Source organism: Pezoporus wallicus, unplaced genomic scaffold (genome assembly GCF_028554395.1).
Source record: "Pezoporus wallicus isolate ANWC-B61680 ecotype Strahan unplaced genomic scaffold, APGP_CSIRO_Pwel_v1 scaffold_6362, whole genome shotgun sequence".
NCBI classification, from domain to species: Eukaryota; Metazoa; Chordata; class Aves; order Psittaciformes; family Psittacidae; genus Pezoporus; species Pezoporus wallicus.
This window is the reverse complement of record NW_026637663.1, coordinates 8,484,649-8,505,672: the sequence shown is the minus strand read 5'-3', so window position 1 is coordinate 8,505,672 and position 21,024 is coordinate 8,484,649. Positions and strand designations below refer to the sequence as shown.

General features: G+C 42.7%; 2 protein-coding genes across 3 annotated transcripts in view; both read right to left on the bottom strand.

The window, feature by feature from the left end:
* LOC130597987 (TAF5-like RNA polymerase II p300/CBP-associated factor-associated factor 65 kDa subunit 5L) overlaps positions 1-21,024 on the bottom strand; it is a 51,951-nt gene that overhangs the window by 5,679 nt on the left and 25,248 nt on the right. For both annotated transcript variants that reach the window (XR_008971901.1, XM_057407021.1), the window contains exons 5-10: positions 8,948-9,148; positions 8,387-8,589; positions 5,959-6,093; positions 4,239-4,385; positions 3,552-3,687; positions 325-420 (exon numbers count right to left, since the gene is read on the bottom strand). Coding sequence is in view for 1 of the 2 variants with exons in the window: in XM_057407021.1 (XP_057263004.1) it covers positions 325-420; positions 3,552-3,687; positions 4,239-4,385; positions 5,959-6,093; positions 8,387-8,589; positions 8,948-9,148 (918 nt within the window). In the remaining variant the exon portion in view is untranslated. The remainder of the gene's footprint in view (positions 1-324; positions 421-3,551; positions 3,688-4,238; positions 4,386-5,958; positions 6,094-8,386; positions 8,590-8,947; positions 9,149-21,024) is intronic.
* LOC130597989 (actin nucleation-promoting factor WASL-like) lies at positions 12,199-19,519 on the bottom strand. Its single transcript, XM_057407025.1, has 2 exons — positions 18,861-19,519; positions 12,199-13,335 (listed from the first exon to the last, which is right to left on the bottom strand). Exons 1-2 carry the CDS (start codon positions 19,219-19,221, stop codon positions 13,274-13,276), a joined length of 423 nt encoding a protein of 140 aa, XP_057263008.1. The 5' UTR covers positions 19,222-19,519; the 3' UTR covers positions 12,199-13,273.

The window sequence follows — 21,024 nt, the reverse complement described above, 5'->3', positions numbered from 1 at the left end:
CTAGCAGTTTTGTGAAAACTGGCACCACCAGGGCACCACCTGAATAGTGTTTCTTCCTGCTAAAGACATACAACTCAAAACGCTGAACTCTTTCCAGATGCAACACACAAGTAACCCCCAACGAGCCACAGCACATGATGGCACCGGCCCATGTCTGGTTAAACAGTAACTGTGGATAGGACACACAAACACCTGTCAGCAGCAATCAAGATTTCACTAGTCCTGCTGTTCCTAGAACAAATAATTTACTTTGCTTTTTTCACAGATCCCCTCCTCTTCTCCAGGTGTTCAGTTTGATGGTAATAGTAAAAAACAAGAACCCACCATTAAATGGAAGCTGGGGCTTCCTTTCAATAAGTTCCCACAGACGTCCACCAGCGCCCAGTCCTTTCATGAGCTCAGAATAAAAGGAACTTAGACCTAAACAAAAAGCAGAACGATATTATGTATCCATATGGAATGGAAGACATAGGAGACACAAAATTAGCATTATACATTTTACCACCAGCCATTGAAGCATCAGATGTGTAGGGGATCTTTTACTCCAAAACATTATCAAACATGCTGATTTAAATCCCATTTAGTCTCGAGAGCTACCAATAACCCTTACTCACCATTTTTACTTGTACTTGTAAACCAAATATATCTCAAGAAAAAAGAAAACATTAATACACTTAAGCTTGTGTAGACTCAAAAGCAAAGTAACTCTTTTTCATCCATCTATCAGCAAGAACAACATCCAGCTTTAGCAAAACAGCCTTGCATACAACCAGCTATATTTATCATATTATAGTTAGGGTTGGAAAGGACCTTAAGATCATCAAGTTCCAGCCCCCCTGCATGGGCAGGGACACCTCACACTAAACCATGTCACCCAAGGCCTCATCCAACCTGGCCTTCAACACTGCCAGAGATGGAGCATTCACAACCTCCCTGGGCAACCTATTCCAGTGCCTCACCACCCTAACAGGAAAGAATTTCCTTCTTACATCCAATCTAAACTTCCCCTGTTTAAGTTTTAACCCATTACCCCTTGTCCTATCACTACAGTCTCTAATGAAGAGTCCCTCCCCAGCATCCTTATAGCCCCCCTTCAGATACTGGAAGGCTGCTATGAGGTCACCATGCAGCCTTCTCTTCTTCAGGCTGAACAGCCCCAACTTTCTCAGCCTATCTTCATATGGGAGGTGCTCCAGTCCCCTGATCATCCTCATGGCCCTCCTCTGGACTTGTTCCAACAGTTCCATGTCCTTTTTATGTTGAGGACACCAGAACTGCACACAATACTCCAGGTGAGGTCTCACAAGAGCAGAGTAAAGGGGCAGGATCACCCCTTTGACCTGCTGGTCATGCTTGTTTTGATGCAGCCCAAGATACGGTTGGCTTTCTGGGCTGTGAGCACACACTGCCAGCTCATGTTCATTTTCTCAACAACCAACACCCCAAGTCCTTCTCTGCAGGGCTGCTCTGAATCTCTTCTTTGCCCCACCTGTAGCTGTGCCTGAGATTGCTCAGACCCAGGTGTAGCACCTTGCACTATTTTCAAAAGCACTCAGTAGAATGGAGCACTCTCAACACTGTTCTTTGTCAGACAGGGTTATACTAGTACAGAGGAGCCTGGCTGAATAAGCCCCAGGGAGAGAGGGCACAAAACTTAAGCTGGACCTGATGTTTGAGAAGTTATGTGGAGAATGAACAACGTAAAGAAATGAGTCTCCCAAGACGGCATGCGTCAAACACTATGGGATAAGGCAAAAGCTAAAGACAAGGCCTGCGTATAGTACTGGGTCCCAGCTCCTAGCAGTTGTGTGAATCATCTTGGAGCTGGCTTGGCTGAAGGGCTTTCCGGCTGAAATAAACCCAGAAACCAACCTAGAACCAAAAATGGAGTAGGACATAAATGTGTCTTATTTCTTCATTTTTTGTGTGTCTTTCAAAATAGAGTAGCCAATTTCAGGATCTCTGAATTCCAACAGAATAAACATATAGAATAAACTACCTCCACCTTAAAATGCCTATAGTGCTAACAGTGATTTTAGGAGGGTAGAAAACCCAAGGTACATTAAAATAGGTTTACTGGTTTATTCTTGCAGAGCAACAAGCCCAGCACAAGGTCATGAGTCTGTAAGTGTAGGCAGGACATTTCATCATGCTGCTGCTGAGGACCATCTGAAAACTTGAGACCCAAAGCACCTAGCCATGGTGAGGAGCCATCTGGTTGGAATAAAGAGCCAAAGCATCTACATCGTAGAGTAGGGCACAGGAGAGGAGCACAGAGGGAGGAGGCCTCACGGAGCACCTCAAGACTCAGACACTGAGGTTTGCAAATTCACAACCACTCATGAAAAAGCACTATATGCAATGCAGACTGCAAATACTAATTAGAAAATGCTTTTAATATTTATAACCTATGTTCAGCAAACTGTTAGATAAAAAAGGGGCAAAGTCCCAAATTATGCAATGAGCTTCACAGTTCACTGCATGTACTGATGACATACACTAAGCAGACTTAGCACTTGCAAGATTTATATGCCTTATAGAGGCATCAAGGAAGTCAAGCCTCTTGTGGCAAGACACATTCACTTCAGCTCTGTGCAAAATTATATTCTTCAATAATCTGGAGTAGAATTTAAAAATATGGCTTTATAGCATATACAAGTTAATTCAATTACCTTTTATCAGTGCTTCTAACCTAATCTTTCATTTACTTAACACTATTTTGCCCATGTTTTCAAAGTGCCAGGTATCTGTTGACCAAACTTGTGTGATTTAAGCAGAGAAGAAAGGGGTTTAGTAGTTGGAATGGGGGCCACTGGAATTTTGATATTCAAGGAAGCGGGTTTTGTGAATTCTGCCCTCAGGTGCATCTTTGTGCTTCCCATGGTATCAAGCTTAGACTTAGAAGAGTACAGCGGCATTGCACTACCCTGCTGGTCTATCAGAAGTAACAGTCTCATTTTTAAAGAAGAACCCTTCCAATCAGGTCAGGTTCAAAGTACCTTATCTTCATTTTTGCCTGTATGCAGTAGTGAAGACTGCTCTGTCAAAAAGATTAACAGTGTGTTTCTGGGTCAGTAGATTACACAGTCTGAGCTTCAAGGAGAAGGCAATAAGGAAGACCTGAAAACACCATAATGTAAAGTTCTGTTGGCACCTTCTTTAACTCTTCCAGCTCAAAACACTCTATATTGAATTACAGCTAAATACTGCAAGCCTTTCTAAATACAGTATGTTTAACATCGAACATGTATTTTGTAAAAAATATCAACTGTCTTCATTTAGACCCAAAGAAAATGAAAGTAATTTGCGTCCATCACATACACACATTGAAATAAATAACCCCTGTATTCACTTGGGAAAAGGGAAGGCTTAAATGAAGTTATAAATTTTAATTAACTCTTCAGAAAAAAAAAAAAAGAAGTATGATTTTTTGGATATCATTTGGAAGAGACTTTTAAAGGAAGACAGATCTTTTAAGGGTTTCTTCCCTCCCACCCCCATACTGACTGTAACGCTTTGAACTGAAGAAAATCTATTTTCTCATTCCATACCTCCAATGCTTATTCCAACCCAGAAAGCATACATTAAGAAAGATGAGAGTTCACCAACTGTCATGTAGGCACTGCCCATTAATAATCCGCCTTTGTATAAGACTGAGAGGACGATTAAGTTTCCAGAAAGGCCACTCTAAGGAAAAAGAGGAAATGGCAGATTTTGTCACATACATCTTAAATTTCATCCTCTAAAATATTGTTTCAGAATTTTCCTTCCAATAAAAGAATTCCTACAATAGGGGTATCTAAGATTTTTAGAGGACTGGGTTAAATCTGAACAAAACCAGTTCTAACACAAACCAAGGCAATAACCAGTTGGCATTCAACAGCTGTTTCAATAATTCCTTTTTTGGTTGGTTGGGTTTTTCCCCCAAGACGGAAAGGAAACCAAACATTATTCTCAACCGTTATTAAAGGAGAAGAATTGATAGTCTGCAGTTACGTTGCAGTTTTAGGATACTATTAAGCATACCCACTGCAAGCTGTTTGCAAAAATGCAATTCCTCCCCCACCTGCACACCCCGCAGATTCCTTTAGACTGATTTAAGTCCAGTCTTCCCACAGCTTTATGTAAGTTCAGTTTATATGCACTTCATTAATTTGCAGGTTTATAAGTATCCTCATCAACTTTAAACTGACACTTGGCACAACATGGTTGGTTTACTTTCACCAAAATATACTTACTGCTCCAAAGAAGCCTGCCCGAGCGAGTGCCTCTTTCTTAGCCAGCTGTAGCACATAATCAACTTTCGTTGTGTACTTTTCCATTTCAGTCACTTCATGCCCAAAAGCTCGAACTGTTCTTATGTTTCCAATACGCTCTTCAGCTAACTACATTAAAGCAAAGAACAAAACACACACAGACACACAATTTGGAATGCTCATATTACAGAACATTTGAAAGTTAAACCAATAATACTGCACTGATCTCCAATTACATTCCTTTGGATACCACTGGAACTTTGTCATGCCCTCCTCCACCCCCCCCCCCCCCCCCCCCCCCCCAATTTTATTTTATTTTTAATTCTATTAAGATAAAAGTAAGCTGCATGACCAGGCAGTTTTAAAAAGAACTTCAAGATTGCCTTAAATGCTAGCAGGGATAGAAAAATATAAAAGTAGGGTTAAAAAAAAACACCATAATTTGATGTGAACAAAGCACATAAGACAAAACTTGCAATAACAAGATGGGGACAGGAAAAATAAAGACTATTCTATATTAAATCATGCAAGAAAGCCTGCAGTTATTTCCTGAAACAATTCCACTCAGCTGATCAAAGCAACACTGGCAATTAATTCTAAAACTACCTCAGTTGTAACCTATTATGCTAACTTGATAATAGGCACTGTGATGGTATAACAAAGAACAAGACCTCCTTCTGTGAGTAAAAAAATATATATGTAATAAAAAATATGTATGTGATATAAAAATATAATTCTGATTCTTCCATCCCCCATTCAACCTGAAAATTTAACAGAACACTAGAATTGCTTGTTCATGTGAAGTCCCACACCCAGTTTATGAAGACATGAGCTTCCCTTCAACACAGGACAAGGAAGATAAGCAGAAGAGGGCTAATCTTCCTTCTGCACAGTCAATTTGCAGAAGTTCTACAAAGGACACCCCAAGTTTAAAACAGCTGACAAGTGTGGCTGTCTCAGCTAGATCTTTCCTAATTATATTTCTATGCTTTCTAATGATGTTTCCCCACCCTCAGCCTGTAAGGAAAAGGTCACCATCACTACTATTCTCTGATAGCACTTTGCAGTATTATTTCAGCACAGTCAGCAAACCCAAGAAAGGCTCCTCTACAACAGTATCAACAGCTTCCTCTATTTTCCTCCCAGTTATCCGAGTATGTGCTAAGATGCCCAAAAAAGTTTAAGTAATGTTAAGCTTCATAAACATTAAAGAGCTGACAATAAAGTCAAACATCAAAGATTCATTCCAGAGAAAGACCTGCTAGCAAAGTCTTCTTTAAAGACAGATCCATCTAGGATGCTTCTGATGGCTTTAAACTGATAACCATAGTCCAAGAAAAGTGTTTTTCAAACCTAGGTACCAAATAACACAGGACTTCATAGATTGATTTTTTTAATGCTCTCACAAAGCTAAAGCCTAACCTCCTTAACCTTTCCTATGTTTCCAAATTCTTAGGGCCTGGCACCTCCATATTATATTGTTATGGACAACCTAAGCATGGCTGTTGGTGAGATCTATGTGTAAGTGTTACTGACATTTACCTTTCATGCTATTCAGGTGCAAAACTACAGACAGGCTCAGCATGGCTTGGGGCAATGAACAGTACAATTATCTTCAGAAGATCTGTAACTTCAGAGATATTAATCTAAATACACTAGAGCAACTTTGAAGTTAATTAGAAAGCGTCTGTTAAAAGATTACCTGTGTTGCTTCTGCAAGAGAATCTTGGGTCAATTTAGTAAGTTTTCGCAAGTACCTTCCATAAATCACAGCCAGGACAGCCAAGGGTGGCACAATGCTCAAAACAAATGCAGCCAGGCTAGGAGACACAAAAAACTAGAAGAAAAAGTTATGCGTCAGGGGCTAGCGTTCAGATTAAAAACCAGCACTGGAGCACTGAAGTGCAACTTCACTTCCCAGAGTTCTCTAAAACTACTAGGGTTTTAATTTAGAGCTGCCATGCTTTCATTTATCATGTTTTATTTCTTCCAGGCAAAATAACCATTCCTCCACAGTATTTGGGATGTGTCCCACGGTTAGAACAAAGGATTATAAGCAAAGCGGTCTGGATTACATTTCTAGCTTTCTCACTGGTTCTTTGTGTGGTCTAAGCCAAGCATCTTAACCTGCCAGTAAAGAAACCTACCAGGAAATTTCTTGGGGATGTTGAAAGACATAAGGTATTATATAGCTCCTAAAGCACTTTTACAACTTTTAAATAGATGGTGTAATACAGAAAGTTTGAGTAGAGAAATATCATACACTACTTCTGGGTAACCGAGAAACAGATGGAGGTCACCAGTGCTCCCCAACACCCATGAACGCTCATAACCTGGAATAATAGATTTAATTTCCTGTTGCAAAACCTTATCACTCATAACAGTCATCATCAAAGCTCCTAAATGGGTTATTTTCATAAGATTCATTGAAATTAGATTTAATGTGGTTTCGTTTCATCTTGCTTTCTGTACTGAAAACTAAAATCTCCAGAAAAATTAAAAGATTACTTCCTTGACAGGCTTTATAATTATTTCATAATAAACCTTCTGGGCAAGCTTTTATAGTCCAACTTTTAACACAGTATCATGGCAGCATTTTTGAGCAGAATACCTTATATTCTATTTAATCTATGGTAAGATAAAACTTTATACTCTATTTGCTTACATAACTACAGAGAGGCATAATTCTTATCTGTGACAAAGTATTAAAACTTTAAAGCTTCACAGTGGAAACTCTTAACAGTTTCTAAAAACACAGAATGAATCATAGAATCATAGAATGGATAGGGTTGGAAAGGACCTTTAGATCATCTAGTTCTAACCCCCCTGCCATGGGCAGGGACACCTCACACTAAATCATATCACCCAAGGCCTCGTCCAACCTGGTCTTGAACACTGCCAGGGATGGAGCATTCACAACCTCCCTGGGCAACCCATTCCAGTGCCTCACCACCCTAACAGGAAAGAATTTCCTCCTTATATCCAATCTAAACTTCCCCTGTTTAAGTTTTAACCCATTACCCCCTGTCCTGTCACTACAGTCCCTAATGAAGAGTCCCTCCCCAGCATCCTTATAGCCCCCTTCAGATACTGGAAGGCTGCTATGAGGTCTCCACGCAGCCTTCTCTTCTCCAGGCTGAACAGCCCCGACTTCCCCAGCATATGGGAGGTGCTCCAGTCCCCTGATCACCCTCGTGGCCCTCCTCTGGACTTGTTCCAACAGTTCCATGTCCTTTTTATGTTGAGGACACCAGAACTGCACACAATACTCCAGGTGAGGTCTCACGAGAGCATCAATATTGGAAGCTTATTTTTATGAGAAGATTTTTTGCTATCTGTTTTTAACTCCAGGTAGACAGCAGGAATTACTACACTCTCACTTAAGATCATTTCCACCGATGTATCTTTTCTCAGATAAGCATAGCAAAATTCATACCACAGAAAACATGCAGGGAAATCAAATTTTTAAGTAAACTAACTGACCACCAAGGAGTATTGCACATGCAGTGCACTGAAGCCTTCATTAACATGCTTCTAACCTAAATATATTCTTTGCTGATGGACTAAAGCAGAAAGACTAACACTTGCAAAATCCTTACCAGTAATTTGATATTCAGTGCTGCCTTTGCTCACTGAGTCTTTAACCGGAATTGACCAACTTCAATAACTTTTACATCAGGCCCTTCACACCCTATTTTACCTATGGCCACAGAAACTTTATCATTTATTTTAATATCAGAGGATCATAGAATGGTTTGGGTTGGAAGAGATCTTAAAGATCATCTAGTTCCTGCCAAGAGCAGGGACACTTTCCACTAGACCAGTTGCTCAGTAAGAACAGTTAAGCTATTTGTCTGCTATACTTTCCTTGATAAATTTGGGCAGCAACGGTAGTTAATTTGAAACCTTCATTACCCATATTTTGGCTTGTGAGTAAACATCAAGTGGCTACAGGCACATCATCTGTTGCAAAGCAGTACATAAAAGTTACAGTGGATAACCAGTGAAATATACTTGTATCAAAGATCACACAACACTTTCTGGACTGAATCACACTCACACATTGCCTAATATGACTGAAACAAACTTGAAACTACAAGAAGTGACAAGCAGGGAAGAGACCACCATACCATCATTCCAACCCCCACAGATACTTGCGCTCCTGCCCTGAGCCCATCTGAAAGGTTTTCAGTCACTGAACGGCCCAAGAGGGCTGCATCTGAAGATAAGCGGTTTATCAGCTCTCCTGTTCTCGTCTTGTCAAAGAAAGCAATTTCTTGCTTCAGAATAGAGGAGAACATGGTTGCTCTCAAACGTTTCACAATTCTTTGTCCTGTTGGAAACGGAAGCCAGTTAAGCATGGCACACAAGGATCATGATACACACAGATACCAACAACATAAAAATCACAAGATTATGCAGCACTGAACAAGTCTCGTTACAGATTTTTAATATACCAGAAGAGAGTGAGCTTTGAGATGTCTTGTAACAGTAAATAAAAACGAACAATTACTCCAGCATCCTTATCTTTGCACTATTAGTTTACCTTTGATCTGGTAAAAAGCTACTGATTCCAAGAGGATCTCTCAGCCAGTGCCAAGATCTTATTTTAGATTATTAGATATCCTGACTCTGTGAAAAAAAAGATGATTAAGATGATTCTCAGTAGTGCTTTTTGCTTCTACTTTTACCTGCAGTCTGCATGAGGTAGACACGAGTAGCATTAGCAGCAGCACCACATAAAAAGATTCCACTCAGCAAGGCACACAGGCTGGTCAGGCTGTCCGTGAAATCTTCGCTGGGATTTGTATAAATGATGTCAATAACTTTCCCCAGAAAGAAAGGGGCTGACATGGTAATGACACTGGAAACTGTCAGAAAGCCAACAGCAGCTGCAATTCAACAAGGAAAAGGAAAGGAAAATTATTCTGAATTTGCAAGATCATTAATAGTACATATTTCTTCACTTGAAATTTCTATTAAGCTTGAGAGTGCCACTTTAAATAATCAGCCTTCTTTTAGGCCCAGTTCTGAATGTGGTATTTTAAGTCACTATATAAATTAAATTAGGCAAGGCACATTTTAAGATTCTGAAAGCCTCTGTATACAGTCAAAGTCCTGCAATTACTTCTCTTGTCTAACCCTCCACACCACCATCCAACAAGGTTAACTTTTCAGAGATGTCATCCTTAGAGACCATTAACAGTTACTACCTTTTCCACATATCCCACACAGTCCTTCAGCTCCTGTATTCTCTGGGTTTTATTATGCATGCTTGTTACTGTATTAAAGCTTCCAACTGCCTATTTCTGATACAGCAATGGACTGAAGTTCTGATCTGAGAATTAAAACATGCAATTTTATTGGGGGGGAGAGAACAACAAAAAAGCACTACATTTACTCTTGACTGGCAAAATTTATATACATTTGTTTTATTTTACTCTTTACTGTTGTTGGTCTATAAGAAAAATAGAGTAAGTTTGATTTATAAGCACGTGCATTGTTGAGCAGAACTCCTGAATTCCAGTTGCAAGGTCACTCATGGAGCAACCTGTGTAGATGTCTGAAGATGTATCACAGAGTATGAAAATCACACTAGACCAAGACTTAGCCTTTTGAACTTTCCTCTGCAAAGCAATTTCTTGAGCCAAGAACACAGCTTGATTCTGAAAAGGCAAGCCCAGGTTGGAAGGCTGAGAACTAGGAAAAATCCCATCTTAATTGAAAACTGAAAAAACTTGATATGAAACCACTGAACCACAACAAACAATGCTATTTATACAGCATGATCTTCCAACAGCCAGCCCCACACCTAAAGCAACCATTCACAGGATTGCTACAAAATACAAGCAGGTAATGCCTTTAAAGGCAAAAAGACACTGTACTGAAAATCCTGAAGTTGCCCAAGTGTTTCATTCTACTGAGCTTGTATCCTTCTATGAGGAAGACAGCAGAGCCTTCCAGCAGCGCATTACTGTAAGCAGTATTTCTAACATCTGTCACAGAAGGTTTGATGCCTCTTACCATCTCCACAAACACATGGGAAGCTTTGTTTCCATTTTTACTTGAAGTATAAACACAGCTGTGTATTTATGATTAAGAATTCAGGGTACCAAACATGCATACCCTCTATCACCTGAAACAAACACTTCTCTGCATCTTCACTGCAGGGCCCCACAGCAGTGCTGGGAGAGCTGCACACACTGCCCAAACAAGCTCTACCCTTCCTTTTGCATTCAATCTGCAGCCTGCGGATCCTATTCAAGATTTGTTTGCAATCTTTCCCTTGTGTTACAGTAAGGCCAGCAAGCACATAAAAAATAAAGGACTAGGATCTTTAACTTGAACCTACAGAAACTGTAAGAAGCCATAGTAGTAAGGGAAAGACTTCCTGCTGCAAACATCCATGGGCCAAGTCACAGCCACATCTCATAATCATATTGTTTACTACATAAAACTTCAAAAGAGTGACCCTGTTAACAACCTGGCTGCACTAGTGATCCAAGCTATGAAGCAGTAGGAAAAACCCAACAAAAGGCAGGCCATCTCCTATGAAGAAAAGCTGGTCTATAAAGGCAGCTGGACATGGTCAAAAGCATCGCTTGTAAGCACAGTGCCGCAGAGCAGCTCAGTCTCCACTAGTCCAATTCATCCATAACAATTTCTGTTATGGATGGAAATGGACAGATGAGCTGCACCTATAAATATCCACTGAAGGAAGAGGGCTGTATGGCTAAAAATCCTGCATGGCTCTCTCCAGTGGTACAGCCTTCCTGGCTTGGATTTATCTCCAGCTATTCTTCAAACGAACATGGGTTTCATTGTAATTACTTCCACCAGCCTCAATTCAACTGAAATCAAACACACTAGTACATAAAACAAACTGAAGACTACTGAGCTACTTCAACATTAGACAAAGTGTCAATAATGTATCAGACCAATGCAGTCCTGAAGAAGAAATTTATATAATCCAGATGTCATTTATAATTTTGCCCTTAAGCAATATACCTATCTTTATAAATTTAATCCCAAATCACATCCAAAATAAGGTTCCCTAATTGAAACTCTCACTTGGATTATACCAGAACTAGAAAATAGCACGGATGCCACAGTGTTGCTATTTTTTTTTAAATTGTTGGCTAATTGAAGAAACAGGAACCAGCAAACATCCTATCTCCTCACTCAAAGAAGAGTTGTCATTATGATAATTGGCTAAAGGGAGGAGTACGAGATGTTCAGCAACCAGATACATGAAGACACTTCTGGGACACTGAAGGTTGTTACTGACAGAACAAAAGGTCACAGTAAACTTTACAGTATTAGTTTCACATAGCTTACTCTGTTAACTAGAGAATTATGTTAAACAAGAGAGTATTTTGGAAGTTTTATGTTTTAGAATCAATTTGTTTTGTAGGCTGTGAGATGAAAATAAAGAAAATGTGAGGCAGATCAGTGGAATTGATAAAACCAGGGCTACGTCAAAATGGCAACAGAAGCAAAGACAAGACAAGCTGTCTCCAGCTGCAGCTCAGCAGTGATCAGAAATCCAGATCATCGCACAAAGCAATGCCTTTATCACTATGAAGATCAGCATTCTCTTGGTTAAGGCTAATGTGGGCTTGCTTCTTGACAGCAGATAATGCAGCTTCATTCCACAGTAGATGTATTTTGGGGACAAGGAACTGGTCACCAGCTGGTAAACCAGGATGTTTACAAGCAGTAACTAGGCAGAGCTATCAGAAACCTTTCAGCAGAACACGGACTAAGTGACTCCAACGAGTCATAAACCAATTTTCTACACGCAAGAATACTGCCAAGGGAGTGAAAGTTTCTAATTTTGCTGGTTCTTACCAGAGTATCCTCCTCACCCAGTACAGTATGTGGAAGCATACAAAGCCAAAAAATACTTGCAAGCCTGTCGGAGAAAGGACTTTTTAAACACAAATGCATAAATATTTAACCTCAGTTATTATTTCCTGGAAGGAAGATGCAGTGATGATACATTTTACATTTATTGGTTAGGTAAATTCCATTTCCATTTGGTGAACCCTGGCCCACAAGGAATTTGTTTTGGATTAATATAGGGATGTTGAAGGACTGGTATCAACCCTGTGAAGTCAGTTCTGCAAATAGTTATTTCAAGACAGAATAGTCTTCCTGAGTACTTTGTAAGCACTTAAGGATGTTCTGTATGGTTCTAGGTTAGGTATGAGTGGTGTGGTTTTCTTTCTGTGTTAAAGTAAATCCTTACATGATATTTGGACTGCACCTATTATTATGCAAGAAGAACCTTTGGGAATCATCCTCCTTACATTATTAAGAAGAACTGTAATACTGTGCTCAGAGAAAAATACGGTTCATGTCCAATAGCATGGCTGTATAACACACTCCTGGTGCATTTTGGAAAGCTGCTAGCTTGCTTTTTGAGTGGAGTTGTCTTATCTTGCAGGTACTGTCAATATACTGAATCTTGCAAGCTACTATTTCCAGTGATGACAACAGTTTTTAGAAAATGTTTATAGGAATATTCTATAGACAGATTGATGTGGTTATTGAATTTGCAGTGGTTTTAATTTTGTTTCATTGAGGGTTTTTTTTAAGCACAAAAAGAGCAGTTCAGGTTTTCACATGGTAAAGACTGTTTTCTTTGGTACAACAACAATTCAGTTACACAACTCACTGAAAGTATCTTCAAGACTACTCATAGCATACTATGGATCATCTGACTGACCAGGATTATACAACAGTTTGGAGAAATTAACAGTTGCAGAAAACTGCTTCAAGGCAACAACCAAGACAGACAATACTTTTGAGATAATATCTCAAGAACAAAACCGGTGTCCAGGGGTTGGAGGGCACAGCAAGATACCATCATAGGAATGAGCCCCAGAAAAGCAGCTGGTGGCATCCCTTATGCTCAGAACCTTTATATGATGCAATTTATGGAAGAAGTCGATCACCTTGAAGAAAGGCTGCTCTTTGAGTCACAAGGTGTCCGTGATTGACAGAAGTCACTCTTAGTAGCTCCTCAGTAACGCCTCTATGATCAAACAGGACAGACCTGCCAGGATTCCTTCTGCTATGGAGCAATCAAAGTACCAAGGAGCCTTCCTAGAGCAGGCTATAGAAGGATTCTCAAAACAGGTTTCAGAGAAGATATTTAACCATAGACATGTCCTTCCAGGCAGAGCAGCACACAGTGACTAGAAGCCCCCCAAAAGCAAGAGCAAATAAGACTGCTGCTTTGCACAGGAGAGCTGGAGGAAAAGGCAGCATGGCACGCAGCCTGATGGAAGCCATAGGCAGAGCAGTGCAAAACCTCCACTTGAAAGCAAAGATGGAGGCTTGACTCTGCCTGCAAGCAAGTAGCATCACTTTCTCTTCAGAAAGAATGTTTTCAACAGCTTCCCTGGACTACTGTTTCAGGACAATGCACCAGTCTGCAGTTCAGACTCAGTAGAAGCACAGAGCTCACTCAGGAAAAGTAGAAAAACACTACTAATTCCTGTATTTTATCACACCATGTTAAAACAGCATAAATCATTAATTACACACTCACAGAGTTCAGTTGAAGACATTTAAAAACTGTAATTTGTTTCAGAGACAACATATTTCAAAATTTCTACTGCATTTCCTCATGACACTGATTTTCCTCAGCCATAAAAAGCCACCAAACTAAGTTTCCAATCACCAAACTCTGGAAAGTACTAAAATAACCCTCGTTTTGCAGGGTGAGTACAGCTTCTTTTTTTACGTTTTTACCATGCCTTTACAATTAAAGCCTTTAAGTTGTTTGTGTTTATCTTGCGCAGAAGACAGTCTCTATGTCAGACAAATCTAGCTACAATTCCCTCTATCTTCACAATTTACACAAATAGTGTAGCAGAAACATTCTGCAGAGGAATTAAGTTGTAATCACCTAGCTGATCACAGTGGTCAGCAGCTGCTACTTCTGCAATGTCTTTTACCAAAGTAGCTCCATTAACAGTTCACCACCAAATTGAAGTAAGGGACTGCCACCAGCTAGCCACAGAAAAGCAATATTTTTGTGACAGAGCTACAGGGCTGCTTGGACCTTTTGTGAGTTTCATACCAAATACTGACAAAATCAATAGGAAAATTATGGGAAGAGGCAACAAAAAACCCCTATTAGACTTCTAGAAAAGGCATGCTGCACATGAGAAAACGGTCAGTAAAGAACCCCTTCATATACCACACAGATTTTAAAACCACAAGAATTGCCTTCAGAAAATTCAAGTCCAGTGTGGTTGTTGAGTTGCTTTCAGATGAGCAGAACCACTTTACAGTAACTAAATACAGTAATAAAACCCAGTGAACCACATATATGTACTGGCGAGGTCAACCCAAATTTTGGCCAAGGATTTCCCAGCTCCTGGGTCACTGCATAGAAACAGCAAGATTTACAACAATGGGGTTCAAGCCAGGTTCCAAAGAGCAGGGTACTCCAGTGACTCTATGCCCCACCTCTGCTCCCATTAACTTCCTTCCCATTGCGCACACTATAGAACTAATCATATTCGCTGTCATGGGTGGAATGGTACAAATGGGTATATGAAAACTGATTCTTCAGAGATGCAATCGTCTGCCTTTAAGTAATTTTTAAATGGAGGGGATAAAACATATCCTTAACAGTGCATGGATTGCCTGCTGATGGTCAGACTTAAGCTACAAAGCCTGGAAGAACAAGTTTCAAAATGAAACCGTGTTACTACAAACTAAATACATATTATCTGTCCAATTTCATTTCCTAAAATAACTGAAGTTTTCAAAGATACTCAAGTGTTTCACCTAAGAAATGTCAGCCTGTATAAGTACAAATAACTGAAAGCATGACTTTCTAGTAGCAATACTCACAGTTGATGTGTTCTACATCAGTAGATGTAAAAAAAAAAAAAAAATCAAGTTGCTCACTACCCCAATCATCCCTAATTATCAAAACAGTTTCCCAACTACATTGCAAAGAATACACCTAAAAAACAGGTAGTCTGAGGTACAACTTACTGCCTTTAAGAGTTATTTTTATAGGCATTTATTGCTTATTAGAAACTAAAAGATACACCAACAGCAATCCAGTATTTATCGTTCAGGGATGAGAAAATGCATGATGTGGTGTAACTTTAAAATACAGCAAAAGCAGATTACGAATAAAGCAGTGCTCTTCTAATTTCATGGCAAATTTCAACCTATAGGAAAACAACTACTACTAATTGTGCTCCAAATGCTAATATAAAACTTCTGAAATAACATTTCTTGCACATGTGTAGAGAAGACCTGTGTACAAAACAGCCTTACCCAGTGCACAGGGAGTGTTGCACAAGGAAAGGGCATACTTTGCTACTGGATTAAAAATTTCAGAATTCTTTGTGCTTACTTTACAATTCAATAGAACTGTTGTTTCCTTTGAGTGTGGTTTGGATAAAGAGCAAAAGACAGATTCTCACAAGGGAAAAAAGGAGGAGGCAGGAGGAAATAAAATGGATCATTTTGAAAAGGCACTTTTTGTGGCCTCATGCACAGAGCAGGATTTAATAACTTCAACAATAGCCCTGTCCTCTTCCCTGGGAATTGAATTTAATTGAAGACACAAGTTTACCTGACCTGACTGTACAGGATCAGCCAGAGAACTCCTAAAATTACTTCTCTCCTTTGTTAAGCAGAATTCACAAACCCCTAATTTCACTATACAAACTGGGTACTGAGAGCAAATTCCCATCATAGTATTTAGCCATCTTTTTACCACTTTAAATTGGAAAAACAAAATTTAACACACATGTTCCATTAAAAATGTATTTGCAACTCTACATGGCTCGAAGTGTAACTGGGTATGAAACATGGAAACATGGAACACATTACACTGATCCTTGGGTTTTGGGGTGTGGTTTTTTTTTGACAGTATGGTATCTGGGACATTTATTTTCATTCCCAAGAGCCTCCAGAGGGTCAGAACCTCCTTATACAAGAAGAGCACAGCAAGAGGTGCTGCGTGCCAGCACACTGGAACTCGCAGCCAGAGCACACCACTTCATCCCGAGCCAGCAGATGGTGAAGAGATCCTGCCTAAAACAAGATATGACTGTTTCCTGGTGCCAGTCACAACTGGAGCAGGTCACCTTCACCTCTGTACCTGCACCTCCCCAGCTGACACCATTTCCCCACCAGACCAAGTGGGTGAACCTCATCTTGCTCAACTTCCTTATAAAAAACCCTCTGCTTCCCACGCCATCACTGCAACTCACCTTATGTGACCGTGGATTTTAATGCACAATTTCAATGAGCAGGATATCATGACCTACAGCACGTGGGATAACAGAAAATATTTCTATCACTTCACAGTGGTAATGCTAGACACCTATGTTACCAACTACTGGGTATATAAAATGCGGAAGACCTGGAAAAGCTCAACTTTCTTGCAGAACAAAACAGCACCTGTAAGGCTCTTAAGAGATCCCACAGCATTTGCTTACTGGTTATGTGGACTTGAAGAGGAAATTAAATATTTTACCCTTGGTTCATTGTTCCATGCAGTGAAACCATTAACCCTCCTCTTTCTCTGAATGAAGGGAAAACAGAAGTACTTAGTTTTTAATTCTCAGTATAAAGATGCAATAGGAACAAAGTGGAACATATTTTAACATATTTTAGATACAACAGCCAGATGTGATTTCCATACAACCACCCAGAAGGTATTTCACGTACATTTGTTATTCCTGGTATTCTATAATGACCCAAAGTGTTTTCCTTCCTATCTTTTCCAATCTGCCTCTTAACTAAACAACACAAATTTTCCCTTAAGTAGGTTGCCAATAGTGAAGAAAAATTTTACATAACTTCACTCACTCCTCTCCTAGAACCAAGACCAGCAGAATGCTGAAAAGCAGTTATTACATTTGTGCATTTTTTCTGCCCTCATAATTTGGTATCATCAAGCTGTTGTGTTGAGATTTTTTTTTTTTTAACTTTACTTCAGACCATTTTGTTATCCCAAAAGAGAAAACTGCACGTAGCTGATTTTCAGTAACTGTGACGGTCCATTTACTTAGATAAAACTATCAGCAGGCTGCACAGATTAAGGATATTTAGCCTTATTTTAAAACAAATATACAGTACCATGCCTGTGGTAAGCAAATCAACAGCAAGTGCCCAGTAAAAGGAACTAAATTAAGTTCTTGGTTAGATAGGAGCCTTTGGCATCTAAAAGCCACGCTTAAAATAACCAATTTGTTTCAATTTCAGTGGGGAAAAACAAAGAACGCCATAGTAAAATCAGCAAGTAACCTGTTTGATCAGATACTTGCTTCTTCACCAAAATATGAACAGACTGAACATCAGTTACTAGCAAAGTGCTTCTGACTTTTTAGTCCATAAACCAATGAAGAAAAATAATCCTGAGTAAGACTGAAGCCTTGCCTGAGGACTAACCTTTTCCCCTGTCCATCTAGCCCCATCCACTGTCCTATCACTTTTCCCCTGCTTTTACTCTGCACACCCAAGACAGTGGCATTAACTGCATAAAACAGGTGGTCATGGCATAGAAATAATTCCTCTTATAAAAAATAAAATTAGGATCCAAAATATTTACACTACATCATGCCAACGTGTCACAAAGCTCTGTAACCATCCACTGTGAAGAAAACCTTGTACAAGGTGTTTAGTATTTCTCAAACCACCTCTTTATGTCAGTCTACCTACCTCACCTCATTTCTTTCAAACACCATTTACCCACTGAATGTGAACTACCCAGGGTTCTGCAAAGCTCTCACACTGCTGTGACAGCACACGTGCTGCTCACCAATAAAGGTGGTTCTAAGAAAAAATGAAACCATGTAATAATGGCTTCTTACTAACAACTGTAATACTGTTATCCCCATGAGAACCAATATCCAGAAAAGTTCGTTCCTACTCTTCGTAGATAATACCACTCTTAAGGGCACAATTTATACAACCACGGCATCGCCTTCGCCATAGAGACTCTAAAATTAAATAAATAGTTTTTAAAGCATCCTACAAAAGCTTTAGGTTAAATTCCTGGGAGACAGAACTCCAATTTTTTTTTTTTTTAATAAGCTCAGGGTTCCCATTTTTACTTCATTCTGTATAGTCTCAAGCCCAAGTTTATTGGAGGCTGCCTGTGAAGCCAGCACTGAACACGCACAGAGGCATTAACCAACAGTACTGGCAAAAAGGGAGGAGTTCTGTAACTTCCCAAACTTTTGCTTCCTTTCAAAACAACCACAAACTAACATATGGTAAGGGTGGCAGGGAATGCATGTTTTCAGCTTTCTACACGTATCGAACAGTCGCTCAAAGATTCCACGTTGGGCTCAGATGCTGTCCTATGTGCCTGTCCGGGAGGGAAACACGACGTTCTTCACTGCGACTACGGCCGCTCCGGGCAGTGCCCGGTGCAGGCGGGCGGCGGGGCAGGAACCCCCGCCCTGCAGCGCGTGGGCCCGCCGCCCGCGTCTGCTCCTGGAACACCCTGCCGGGTCCAGGGCAGCCCTGCGATTCCCCCCCGCCCCTTCCGCGCTCGGACAAAGCCCCAGGCCGGCTCTCGGGGCGGCAGCCTCGGACCGAGGCCGGTACCTGTCAGTCTCCAGCGCTCGGGGTGCGCCAGGGCCAGCAGCCTCCGAGCCTCAAAGCGCGTCGAGGTGCCCGCGGCCCCCCGTGGCGGCGGCGGCGGCGCCGGAGGCTCCGCTCCCGCGGCGGCGCTAAGGAAGCGCGGGCCGCTGCCGGCCGCCCCGGGAGGGAAAAGGAGGCGGCGGCATGACGGCGCGACCGGCACCAGCAGCGGCGGCGGCAACGGGGAGGCCGTCCCGCACCTGTTGGCCGGGCGCAGCGGGGCGCGGAGGCCGGAGGCACCACCGGCGGCCCGGGCCCAGGGGGGCGGTGCCGCCCGCCGCAGCAGCGGCAGCAGCCAGGGCAGGCGCGGCGCGTAGCCCGCCATGCGGCAGGCGCGGCGGAGCCGAGGCGGCGGCGCTGCTGCTACTGCAGCCGGTCCCCGCCGCGCGGGTCTGCGGCAGGAGGAGGCGCCTCCGAGTCGTCGCCGCCGCCGCCCATGGGCCACCGGCCCAGGCCCTTGCCGGCCTGCGGCGAGCTGATAAGGCCGCGGTTGCTGGCCTCCTCCCGACCACCGGGCCGCGCCTCAGCAGCCGGCCAGCGCCGTCTGCCACCGCCCGGCTTCCGGAGAGGTCGGCGACAGGGCCTGGGCCTGCCCTGCCCTCCCCAGTAGCAGCAGAGGTCCACTTGATTCGGGGCCCGGAGTTCAGGCACCCGCCCCGGGAGAAGGAAGCGGGAACCGTGCCCCCTTTCCCTGCTCCTCCCTCCCTGGCCCGCGCGGGTCACACCAGGGGAGGCTAGCTCAGGCTGGCCTTCAGGCCTTGCTGGCCTCTGTCCCTGGGTTTGGTCTTGGTCTGGACAAGAGAAAGCCCCCAGCCAGAGGAGAACTGCCTGTAGAGACACCATGCACCTACCCCATAGGTTAGCAGCTACAGGATCCATACGAACATGGCTTACATGCCCACACTCAGACCAGAGCCTACCAGATCTATATGAACAGCCTTTCCCTGGTCCTGCCCTCTTCACGTATTACTGCTCAGTGTACAAGCCATCTTCCAAAGAACCTGCTGCCCCTAACCATGATTTAAGGAAACTGGGTCACTGGAATACAGCTGTCCTGAGGCTGTGCAGTGCTGGAAGCCACAGCAGGGACCTGATCCCACTGGGAGTCCTATTCACTTCCCTGTGGAGTCTGCTGTAGTGATACCTACAACTCTACTAAGAAACTCTGAGACAAGCTTCTTCATTCACATCAGCTTGTGAGATGTGTTTTGCAACAGTACTGCTTGAACAACCACACTTCAAAGTCTGTGAATTAATAAAATCACATTAAAACGAGAAAACACGAATACAAACGACACAGCCAAATTCCCAGCGTTTAGGGAACTGGAGGGGTTAGCACACCCAGCGAGGGTGCTGAGGGATGGAGCCTCGCCCTGGGAAAACCACCACCTTGCCGGAGCAGTTTCCCTTGATACCTGAGCATAAATCAGCATAAACCTTCCTCACAGCGCTCGGGGGATGGTTGAAACGTTTTGGGACCCACGCTGCGAGGGCAGGAGCCCCACCCGAGACGTTCGGGTTTCCTCCCCTCTCACACCCAGCCTCCCCGCCAGCGGGCGCTGGGGACGCCGCTCACCGCGGGGCCCATGGGAGCAGTGCCTGCGTGGGGGCTCCCCGCTCCACGGGCGCCGGGAATGAGGCTTCCCCGGCTTTCTATTAACACTTCCTTCACCCAACGTTCCCGTTAGGGCCGGGCCGCAGCGCCTTCCCCTCAGCAGCCCGCGCCAGGCAGAGCGTGAGGCGGCTTTTCGCACCGCCTCCCCGCGCAGAACACCGCGGGGACCTTTCTGGCGCTCCCGGCTTTCCCGAGCTTCCCTTGGCGCAGAGGCGCGACCAATCGATCCCTGGGGCGAGCGGCGAGGCTGGCAGGACGGGGCGGCCCGGCCCGGCCTTAGTAGAAGAGACCTCGGCCTCCGCCCTGCGAGGGGTGGAAATCTTGACCCGAACAAACTCCCCTTCTTTCTTTCTCTCAGTTTTATGGCGGTTTCGGTGGTTCTGGTTAATTCGCTTCTCTCTGTTTGGGGGGGCCCGCTCAGCACCTTTAGGCGGCCTCGGGCCGACTAAACCTGCGTTTTCTGAACAGAGGCTTTTTGTGGCAGAACTCTGGGAGATAACTCTATAAAGTAGG